General features: G+C 42.8%; 1 protein-coding gene across 2 annotated transcripts in view; it reads right to left on the bottom strand.

The window, feature by feature from the left end:
• Window positions 1-3378: 3378 nt before the first annotated feature.
• Window positions 3379-10672, bottom strand: part of SLC20A1 (solute carrier family 20 member 1) — a 45804-nt gene continuing 38510 nt past the window's right edge. For both annotated transcript variants that reach the window (XM_089692408.1, XM_089692409.1), the window contains exons 10-11: window positions 8939-9023; window positions 3379-4410 (exon numbers count right to left, since the gene is read on the bottom strand). In XM_089692408.1, the coding sequence (XP_089548534.1) occupies window positions 4249-4410; window positions 8939-9023 (247 nt within the window). In that variant the 3' untranslated portion in view covers window positions 3379-4248. The remainder of the gene's footprint in view (window positions 4411-8938; window positions 9024-10672) is intronic.

Here is a 10672-nt window from a genome sequence, read left to right as displayed (position 1 = left end):
ACAGTTAATTGGAACTATATGATCAAGGTCCTGGAAGCTTTTGACTTCAGCCTTATCTTCTGTAAATGGAATAATATTCTTTAGCAATCTCCCATGGCACAAAATAAATTCAGTGGTTATCTCTCTGGCTTTTGCTGTGGAGAGGGGCAAGAGGCAGGATTGCCCCCCTGTACCCAGCTCTGTTCACCCTAGTAATAGAACCTATGCCTCTGGCCCTATGACAATCTGATCAGCTGATAGGAATGTCCGTGGGATCCATAGTTGAAAAGTTGGCATTATATGCTGATGATTTTAATGCTCTTGTTAAAATGACCCCCGAGTCTTTGCAAATTGTTAACCATTATACGGATTTATCAGGACTCACCACACTTGCTGGCAGTGGGGAGGATGTATCCTGGACTTACAGCGCTTACCTTTTGTCCAGGTTTTCCTGAAGGCAGCAGTATAACCCACTGTACACAAATACTTTAACCTGTGTCCATTAACCACTTTTCTACCAGGGCATTAAAGATTGGCATTTTCCAATCTTGCTGTCCAGTGCAGCCTCCAGAGATCTTAGAAACACCAGAGATTACACTCTGGTCTCTGCTTCCAGGCTTTATAAAACATATGAAAGTAGACATACTTTAGGTGCTGCCTATGTGGGTGGCCATAAGGAATGAGATCATGTATACCGAGGACCTGGTGGCAGAAGACAATGACTGTATGGAGCCTTTTCTGCATGTGTGGGCTAAGAGGATGCTGTATCATGCATCAGATCTATTCAAGTCCCAAGGTTTGACTTCAGATCTCCAGACAAGGCACGAGTTATCTGCCAACATAACCAATTCATTACTCTGGTTGTCCTTTTGTTGCATAGCTGCCCTACATTCCTAGTGCTTCTCACCTCTGGTTAACATTCTATACAGGACCATTAACACCTTGCCATTACACGTTTCACTGTCAAGCTCTCCCTCTCACATACCTGTCATTTCCTCCAACTTTAGCCCAGTTCATCTATAAATCTGATACAAAAATTAAAAGAATGATCCTACCAGGCTTGTGTGTAAGTAAGGTAAGGTGATAAGCTCATCTATAAATCTACGAGCCTGAACCTGCCTAAGCAGTTTACAGGTTTGAAAGTAAACATCTGTAACGTGTGTTCCGTTAATAGAATTGTGGATGTGAATTATCACTCAAATCCAGGGGCGGACTGACAACTCATGGGGCCCCTGAGCAATAGGGGGATCATGGGGCCCGTGTCCCTGCCCAAACTCAAAAAAGCCTATATTTTATATAAAAAAAAAAAAAAAAAAAGGGGGTACCAGGGGCATCTCATGAGGCCCCCTACTGACCCCGGGCAGTGCCTGAGTTTCCAAATGGTCAGTCCGCCCCTGCTCAAATCTGCTTTGTCACATAACCCTTGAACATGCTTTTGATCCTTTGTAAATTGTACAAGAAACTAAAATCTAGTTTAACTCTTACAATTCATTGGACAATCTGCACAGTACACTTTGGCAGGGATTGGCAGATGTTCACCCAGTGAAAATTACATTCAAAGACATTTGGCAATACTGTATGTTCTTCAGTAGAAAGTGTCTTTACTGTAACCATTTACTCCATTATATTAAAAAAGAAAAAAAGTGTGGATCTTACCTTCTCTGTACAATTTGTTTTGTGGGATTTGGTTAAACCTTCTGAATTTTGTTTAAGCCTAGTACACAGGCAGAACGTTTGGGGGCATCGGTCGGTTCAATAGAAACCAGATGACATTTGTATGGCAGAAGTTGGCTTCTGTCGAAGGGGCATAACTGAAAAAGGTTTGATCAGCTCCAGGTCAATGGCTAAGAGCACTGACCAGTGTTCTGGTGGGAGGGGGAGGTGCAGGGGAGATTGCTGTACTAACATTGGATAGTACAGTGGCTCCTCCTGAGCGGTCAGTTTTTCGTTCAGAACACTGGGTTGGGGGGCTGAAGGAAAAACTAGTAGTGTGGACTAGGCTTGAGTGGCCCCCTCTCCCCCATAACAAAAAGGAACATCAAACGTGCAGCCCCCCTGCTATGTTGATTTAAGCCCACATGCACATTAGCACTAAAAGGAGAGTAGCTTTGGCCAGTAATGGAACATGTTATAGCAGAGCTCAGGAAAGCTATGATCCGTGATATTACTGAAACTCCCGTGAAAACTCTCCTAGGAGTTTCCTGCTTCACCCAAGTGAAGGGTTCTCCTGTCAATTGGATTTAACAGGCTGTTGAGAAGTGAAGGAGACATTTTTACTTGAGAAGTTGCCACTGGAGATCTATCTGATGGGGTGCCTGAGGTGGACAATGTTCAGACAGTGCTGCAATCTGCAAGTTAAAAGGATCGTAAAAAAGAAAACACATTTCGTACCCACGCATATGGTTCACCAGGGAAGGGGTAGCTGGGTGTCGCACAAGTTCTTCACTTGGGCATTGACATCTAAAGCACTTTGTCAGCATCAGGTACTAGGGGTACCCAGATACTGCTATCAGTACTTCCACCAGTTGGATTACAGGATTGTGCTACAGTAGAGAAATCAACATACATGGCTCCTTGCAATGAAAACATATCAAACTGCTAGAAGTAGGCATTAGCCACACTGTAGATGGGTGTCTCATGTGCATTCTGGTTAATAAAATCTGCTGTCTACAATCTTAGGCTCAGGACATGTTGAAGATAACTCCCATAAGTGATGCAATGGGAGTTGAAAACCTTCACTCAAAAATTAGTTGTGTTCACTTTGATAGCCCAATCACATGTGGATTTAAGAAAAAAAAAAACCAAAAAAAAAAACAAAACAAAACAAAAAAAACAAAAAACAAAAAAAAACACAACACACACCACCACAGGAATTTGCTCTTTACGATTGGACAATTGAGGTGAATTATTGCTAATTTTATTGCATAAATGCATTTTCCATTTGTAAAGTCAGCCTCAATGTCTTTATATATGCGGCTCTGAGGGCGAGAAAGCCATTCAACACTGAGGGTTCCCGGCGGTCTATGGAGCTTATATGCCTCTGGTCAAGTGTGAGGTAATCCACACAAAGGATTTCTGCCTTTTAATTTTGGGTACCATGCATTTCTGCATCATCTCTAAACCCAGCCTAGTACTTCTGTTCTATAGTGGCATAATGCTCTATACAAAGCTTTTCAGCCCAACAGCTTCACCATCTTTTACTTGATACCCATCTACCAGTCAGCAAGTGTTTTGATTTTTAGTGCCCCTATCAAACACACACCAAAGAAAGAATCCTGCCATGGTTCATGGCAGCATTAATGTATTTCCTATAACACAAGATTTTTCCCCTTCCAATCACCTCACATTATATGCAGTAATATATCAGTACATGCAATAACAGATAAGCGGAGACTGATCTGGTGGAATTAGTGCGATTTATTTTGGCTTCACCAGTAACAAAGATGAAAAAAAGACCAGTGAAATGGACACTATTGCAGGACAAAAATCCTCATTTGCACTGTCACAAGTCTCCTGAACAACCAGAACTGCACCATCACCGAGGGAAGAGGGAAGCATCCCTGTACTCCACATCCCAAAGACAGGACACTCTCAACAGAACAAACTGATACTTTGGATTCGGCTATTAAAAAAAAAAAAAAAAAAAAAAAAAAAAGGATGGGTCATGATTTCCCTATTAATGAACAATCTAGGTTAAGGTTTCGCATTGATAAAGTATCTAGACCTGGTTTGTGATTTTCCACTCAACCATTCCACTGCCAAGCCATGCGATGATCTGCAGGCCTACAGAGCAGTGGAGAAAACTGATATGGAGAAAAAAAAAAAAAAAAGGTTTAAAGTTTCTTCGGTGATATAAACAAGATGAGCAAACATTTACAGTGGAAAAGAAAGGCTGACTTACAAGCAGTTATATATACAGAAACATTAATACTGAGGAATGATCAGCATACGTATACAGGTAGATTGGGTTGATTTTTCTTCTTCTCGTATACTAAAAAGCATTAAAGCAGTTTTACAGCACTAAGGAAAGGCTAGATAATCTTGCTTTAAATCCACATCTTACTCCTTGTTAAAGATATTGCCCGACCCTTGCAGAGTGAGTATTGCATATTCCAGATGTATATTCACAGCCCCTCTTGCAGGGATTGGGAGGAAGGCGAATTGCTTGTGTCCTCAGCAGCTCATGGAGTTTGCACTGATGTAATATGTGCAGTGGATCTTTGGTCCTGAGAGACTATTCTGGATAGCAGGTGGTATGGCGTTGCATGATCAAACCCGGAGGATGGCATATTTGAAGAGTGCCATGATGCCTGCACTGATCAGGCCAGAGATCGGCACAGTGACAAACCAGGCTAAGAAGATATTTCTGAAGAGCCGCCAATCCACAGCTTTCTTAGAACGCAGCCATCCCACTGACACCACAGAACCAACCTGAAAACAAAGTCACAAGAGTTATTGCAATGATACCTGAAAATTCTTCAGGACAAAACTATTAGGAGGCTCAAACAGTGCAAACTTAAAGAGTTATTCTGTCCTTTACACAACAGTGATATAAAAGTGCTAGTTTTCCATCAGTGGCCTTGGCACTTCCTAAATTACTTACAGCAAAAAGCCGGGTTCACACCAATACACTCCAGCATGCTGAATCTTTGATGTTCTTTCAGAAAACACTTTCTAATAGAAGTATATAGGGCGCACCTAAAACTGCATGTAACATGCACATACAAATGTGCTGCACTCAATCTCCCACGCACTAGTGTGAACCCTGCCCAAGATGCATGGAGCTGGGAGCTAGACAATTCTGTGCCTGGACAATGAATGATTTAGAATGAAAATGATCTGAATTTAGTTACCTTTCCTGAAATTATTCTAGTTAGAAACAGCCTCTGCAAAAGATTTTTTATCAATATTTGCTTTGAAAGTGTTGTTGGGCAACTAGCTATATGGGGACCAAAATACAAAGGGCCATGCATCTGAACAACCACCCTGGTATAAGCTGATGAAGTCTATACTCCATCAATAAAAGGATAACCAAAAGCTCTTTCGCACAGGCCCTGAAAATAGGCAGCTGGGTCAGTCACCCCCCCCCCCCCCCGCGCCACTTTCTGACCACATATCTATTATGGCAGGAAGGATCAAAGATATGACCGACTGTCATGACTGGGAACCAGTCCTGCCAGGGGAGTGCTTTACCACCACTTTAACCACCTCCCACCCGCCATATAGTACAGTGACAGGCACAAGGCGGTTCTCTCGTTCTTGGAGGACGTCATCCCATTCTAACCACGCATGCGTGACCCTGGGGGCGTGCAGCACGGCGATCGGCGGTGCGCTGTGTTCCTCACATCACCGATCAACAGAAAGAGCCGAAGATGTCAGCTTGGTCATGTGATCAGCTGTGTCCAATCACAGCTGATCGCATGTAAATAGGGAAATGCCGGTTATCTGCATCTCTCCTGACAGCACGAGAGGAGAGCCGGTAATCGGCATCCCTCAGAGGGGACATGTACACTGATCATCAGGGCACTGATGATCTGTGTAGCCCCAGCAGTGCCACCTGTCAGTGTCCATCAGTACCAGCTGTCAGTGCTCATCAATGCCACCTGCCAGTGCCCAGTGTCACATCAATGCCACATTTCAGTGCCTACCAGTGCACATCAATGCCGCATCAGTGCCCATCTGAGCTGCCTTTCCGTGTCACCCATCAGTGCCATATATGAGTGCCGCCTTTCAGTGCCCATCAGTGATGCCTGCCAATGTCCATCAGTGCCGCCTGCCAGTGCCTCCACATCAGTGCAGCCTTATTAGCGCACATCAGTGCAGGAGAAAAATCACTTATTTACATAATTTTATAACAAAAACTAAGAAAAAAAAATTCAGTGGTTTTTGGTTTAAGAAAAGAAAAAACCCAGGGAGGTGATTAAATACCACCGAAAGAAAGCGCGGTCTCAAAAAAAAATGATAAAAATTTCATATGGGTACAGTGTTCCATGACTGTGCAATTGTCAAAGTGCAACAGCGCTGAAAACTGGAAATTGGCCTGGGCACGAAGGAGGTATAAGTGCCCTGTAGGCTACAGGTTAAGCAGGCAAACATGTTGGGAGTCCATATCAGGAGAGCAGGCTGGGATGACCACCATGGCTCCCTCCATTAATCTAGTGGAAGAGTGACTTTGCCAACCCCAAGTAGCACTTTAATTTTATTTTTATTGCAGGTACTTTTAAAGCACTGTGTAAATTGACAGTGACAAAATAAACAAAAAAAAAAAAAAAAAAAAAAAAGGAAATAACTCCACACTACACACACTGTCTGCAATTGTACATTTTTGGTTTTTGTTTTAGATTCACTAATCAGTCAAGATTAATAATTTTAAATGGATTTGTGTGGCACCAGGCAGATCTCAGAACAGATCACAAGCGTGTGCACTTACAAATTCACCCATTAAAGCAGAATTACCCTATTTTTTGTGCCATAAGATGCACTCCGCCCCCCCCCCCCCCAAAATGGGGGAAAATGTCTGTACGTCTAATGGAGCGTCTCCCATTGCCGTGCTAAATACCGGGCCGGCCGCTTGGCTCTACTGCGCAGAAGAACACACTCATCGGTCCTACCTGTTCCTCGGTCCAGCGGTGTCCTGCTTTCACCAGCACTCTTCTCTCCCTCACGTCAGCATCTTCAGCATGGGCACCCAACTGTGACAGCTTGTGGCTTCACAGCCGGGTGCCCACTGCGCATGTGCGAGAAGTATTGTGCTTTGTGAATGGCCCCTTAGTCTTCTGGGACCTGTCACGTGTCCCACAAGATACTGGGAGGGAGGAGGGGAATGAAGGACAACTCCTCGAAGTGGGAGCGGGTACCTGTCAAACACGGGTACCCACCCAACCCCCCCCACGGTCCACAGCCTCTGGTCATCTGTAGTATGTACGCAGTTCATTGGTTCAGAATTTTTTCTCCTCTAAAATCTAGGTGCGTCTTATGGAGCAAAAAATATGGTACTATACAGTCAGGTCCATAAATATTGGGACATTAACACAATTCTAACATTTTTGGCTCTATACACCACCACAATGGATTTGAAATGAAATGAACAAGATGTGCTTTAACTGCAGACTGTCAGCTCTAATTTGAGGGTATTTACATCCAAATCAGGTGAACGGTGTAGGAATTAAAACAGTTTGCATATGTGCCTCCCACTTGTTAAGGGACCAAAAGTAATGGGACAACTGGCTTCTCAGCTGTTCCATGGCCAGGTGTGTGTTAATCCCTCTTTATCCCAATTACAATGAGCAGATAAAAGGTCCAGAGTTCATTTCAAGTGTGCTATTTGCATTTGGAATCTGTTGCTGTCAACTTTCAAGATGAGATCCAAAGAGCTGTCACTATCAGTGAAGCAAGCCATCATTAGGCTGAAAAACAAAACAAACCCATCAGAGAGATAGCAAAAACATTAGGCGTGGCCAAAACAACTGTTTGGAACATTCTTAAAAAGAAGGAACGCACCGGTGAGCTCAGGAACACCAAAAGATCCAGAATACCACGGAAAACAACTGTGGTGGATGACTGAAGAATTCTCTCTCTGGTGAAGAAAACACCCTTCACAACAGTTGGCCAGATCAAGAACACTCTCCAGGAGGTAGGTGTATGTGTGTCAAAGTCAACAATCAAGAGAAGACTTCACCAGAGTGAATACAGAGGGTTCGCCACAAGATGTAAACCATTGGTGAGCCTCAAAAACAGGAAGGCCAGATTAGAGTTTGCCAAACGACATCTAAAAAAGCCTTCACAGTTCTGGAACAACATCCTATGGACAGATGAGACCAAGATCAACTTGTACCAGAGTGATGGGAAGAGAAGAGTATGGAGAAGAAAGGAACGGCTCATGATCCTAAGCATACCACCTCATCAGTGAAGCATGGTGGTGGTAGTGTCATGGCGTGGGCACGTATGGCTGCCAATGGAACTGGTTCTCTTGTATTTATTGATGATGTGACTGCTGACAAAAGCAGCAGGATGAATTCTGAAGTGTTTCGGGCAATATTATCTGCTCATATTCAGCCAAACGCTTCAGAACTCATTGGACGCCGCTTCACAGTGCAGATGGACAATGACCCAAAGCATACTGCAAAAGCAACCAAAGAGTTTAAGGGAAAGAAGTGGAATGTTATGCAATGGCCAAGTCAATCACCTGACCTGAATCCGATTGAGCATGCATTTCACTTGCTGAAGACAAAACTGAATGGAAAATGCTCCAAGAACAAGCAGGAACTGAAGACAGTTGCAGTAGAGGCCTGGCAGAGCATCACCAGGGATGAAAACCAGCGTCTGGTGATGTCTATGCGTTCCAGACTTCAGGCTGTAATTGACTGCAAAGGATTTGCAACCAAGTATTAAAAAGTGAAAGTTTGATTTATGATTATTATTCTTTCCCATTACTTTTGGTTCCTTAACAAGTGGGAGGCACATATGCAAACTGTTGTAATTCCTAAACCGTTCACCTGATTTGGATGTAAATACTCTCAAATTAAAGCTGGCAGTCTGCAGTTAAAGCTCATCTTGTTCGTTTCATTTCAAATCCATTGTGGTGGTGTATAGAGCCAAAAATGTTAGAATTGTGTCCATGTCCCAATATTTATGGAACTGACTGTACTTTACTTTTACTGCACACCCCCATCCCATGCTGCCCTAACTTTTAACAGGCTGTTAAAATTTGTTATATAGCAGTTGCTTCAGGCTCATTTTGTCTTAAGTATCAAGTAGGGCTCCACGGCAAATTACTGCTTGACAACAGCAGGCTGACCCTCTAATAGCAGTACTCTGCCACCTGCCCTGGTTAAAATAGAACTTTAAACTGCATAGTAAAAAAGGTTAGGGTAGTATGGGGGGTGGAAGTATATGGTCATCACTTAAACAATAAAACTGATAAAAATGTCTCCACTATAATTGGGATACCATTCCTCACCTTGCAATGTGTAGTACTGATTGGCAGACCAACATTAGACGCAATCACAACAGTTAGAGCAGATGCCAACTCAATGCTGAAACCACTAAAAAGGAAAAAAAAAAATAAAAAAAATTAGACAATCAAGGTTTTAAACTGCTCTGAAGATATAGAACAAAAAAGTAAAAAAAAAAACTTAGAAAACTAATCATTACTAATCTGGAATTCCCTACTTGGAACAACAAGAGGCCTTACAAGCTGCAGCCACCCCCCCAAAAACACAGATATAACCCGTGAATGAAAGTGATCCTGTAATTAGAGGTAAAAAAAAAAAAAAAGTATAAAAAGTGGCAAATATACTTACCTTCCCAGCAGTCTGTCTTGAGCCACCACTGGGATGCTGCTCTGCAACCACTGCAGGTATTCAAACATGTTAGGGTGTGAGAACACCTGCTACACTCACATGCTATGCTTCCTCCCGCTGACTTATAGATCATCACAGACGTACAAGCTGGCAGGAGGAGCTACCGCATGCTGTGAGGGAAACTGGGATTAAACTCATCCAACCACTCATATCCTTGTAGCAATCAGCATCACAGCAGGGTTACTGCCTCCTAGCAGCAGAAGGCTGACTCACAGGGGTTAAATCAGTAATCTAACTGAATAGTCCTTTTCTTGCAATTCTAACTTCTCCCTCCTATCTTCTTCCAGGTATGCAAAAAAGCATAAAAATATTTTTTGTACTATAAAAGCGGTTGTAAACCCTTTCATACACCCAGTGAAGTGACTAGCCTCATGTAGGAGGATTGGTGTCATCTATGTGCATCACTTAAGTTGTACCTGGTTATCTGCAACCTTCTCTATGCCTGTTCAAAGTCCAGAATTTTTAAATCTTGCATCACTCTGCAGAGCTCAGTGAGCTGATTGGAGGGAAGGGGTAAACACCCCTTCACACAACAGTGCTGAGGCTGTCATGTCAATCAGCTGGAAGTCCCTCCTGTCACTTTTTTTTCTCTTGGTTATAGGAAAATTTGTCAAAGTGATTCATGCTGACAGCAGAGGAACAAGGCAGACAGAAAGGACACTTTGTGCTCTTAATTGAGACAAGTAAACACTATAGAAGGGATATGCTTTGTTCACATTTGAAGTTTACAACCACTTTAAAAGTTTTTACTAAACCCAGGACTCTGCATTCACTATATCTGGTCTCCCACAATACACAGAACATGGAAATGCAATTTTAGTAAATATAAACTGCTATATACCTTCTCAGCAGTATGTAGCAGACTTGTGACTTCTATCAATGCCTAGCTGAGCACTGGTTAAAGCTTGTAGGAGACGTTTTCTTTCTGCTTTGACTGTCCTATGAGGCTGCATAACCTCTGACCCTCTCTCTGGACAGCGCTGATCACATGCACCCACCCCAAACAAAAAAAAAAACACCTCTAGCCATACACACTAAACTGAGCCTGTGCAGTGACTTCTAGAGGTCTGCACTATCAGCAGATTGATTGTGGACAGAAGAAAAAAAAAAGGAGGATCAGAGAAGGCAGGATCAAACATGCTTTTTACACAATGTGGGGAATTTACCCCTTAGGTTCCACAAAGTATAATAAGCATGTTTTACTGCACATACAGACTGATTTTACGGTTGTGTGTTTAGTAACACTTTAAGGATTTCTTCATAAATCAGACACTTAGACCTTTGGCAAAGGCCGTGAGCAAACGTACTTCACGATTTCTGCATTTTTCTCC

This window comes from Staurois parvus, unplaced genomic scaffold, assembly GCF_062004578.1.
Source record: "Staurois parvus isolate SC_StPar_1 unplaced genomic scaffold, SC_StPar_1.0 ptg000586l, whole genome shotgun sequence".
NCBI lineage: Eukaryota > Metazoa > Chordata > Amphibia > Anura > Ranidae > Staurois > Staurois parvus.
The sequence above is the reverse complement of the archived record's forward strand: the minus strand, read 5'-3'. Positions and strand labels throughout refer to the sequence as shown.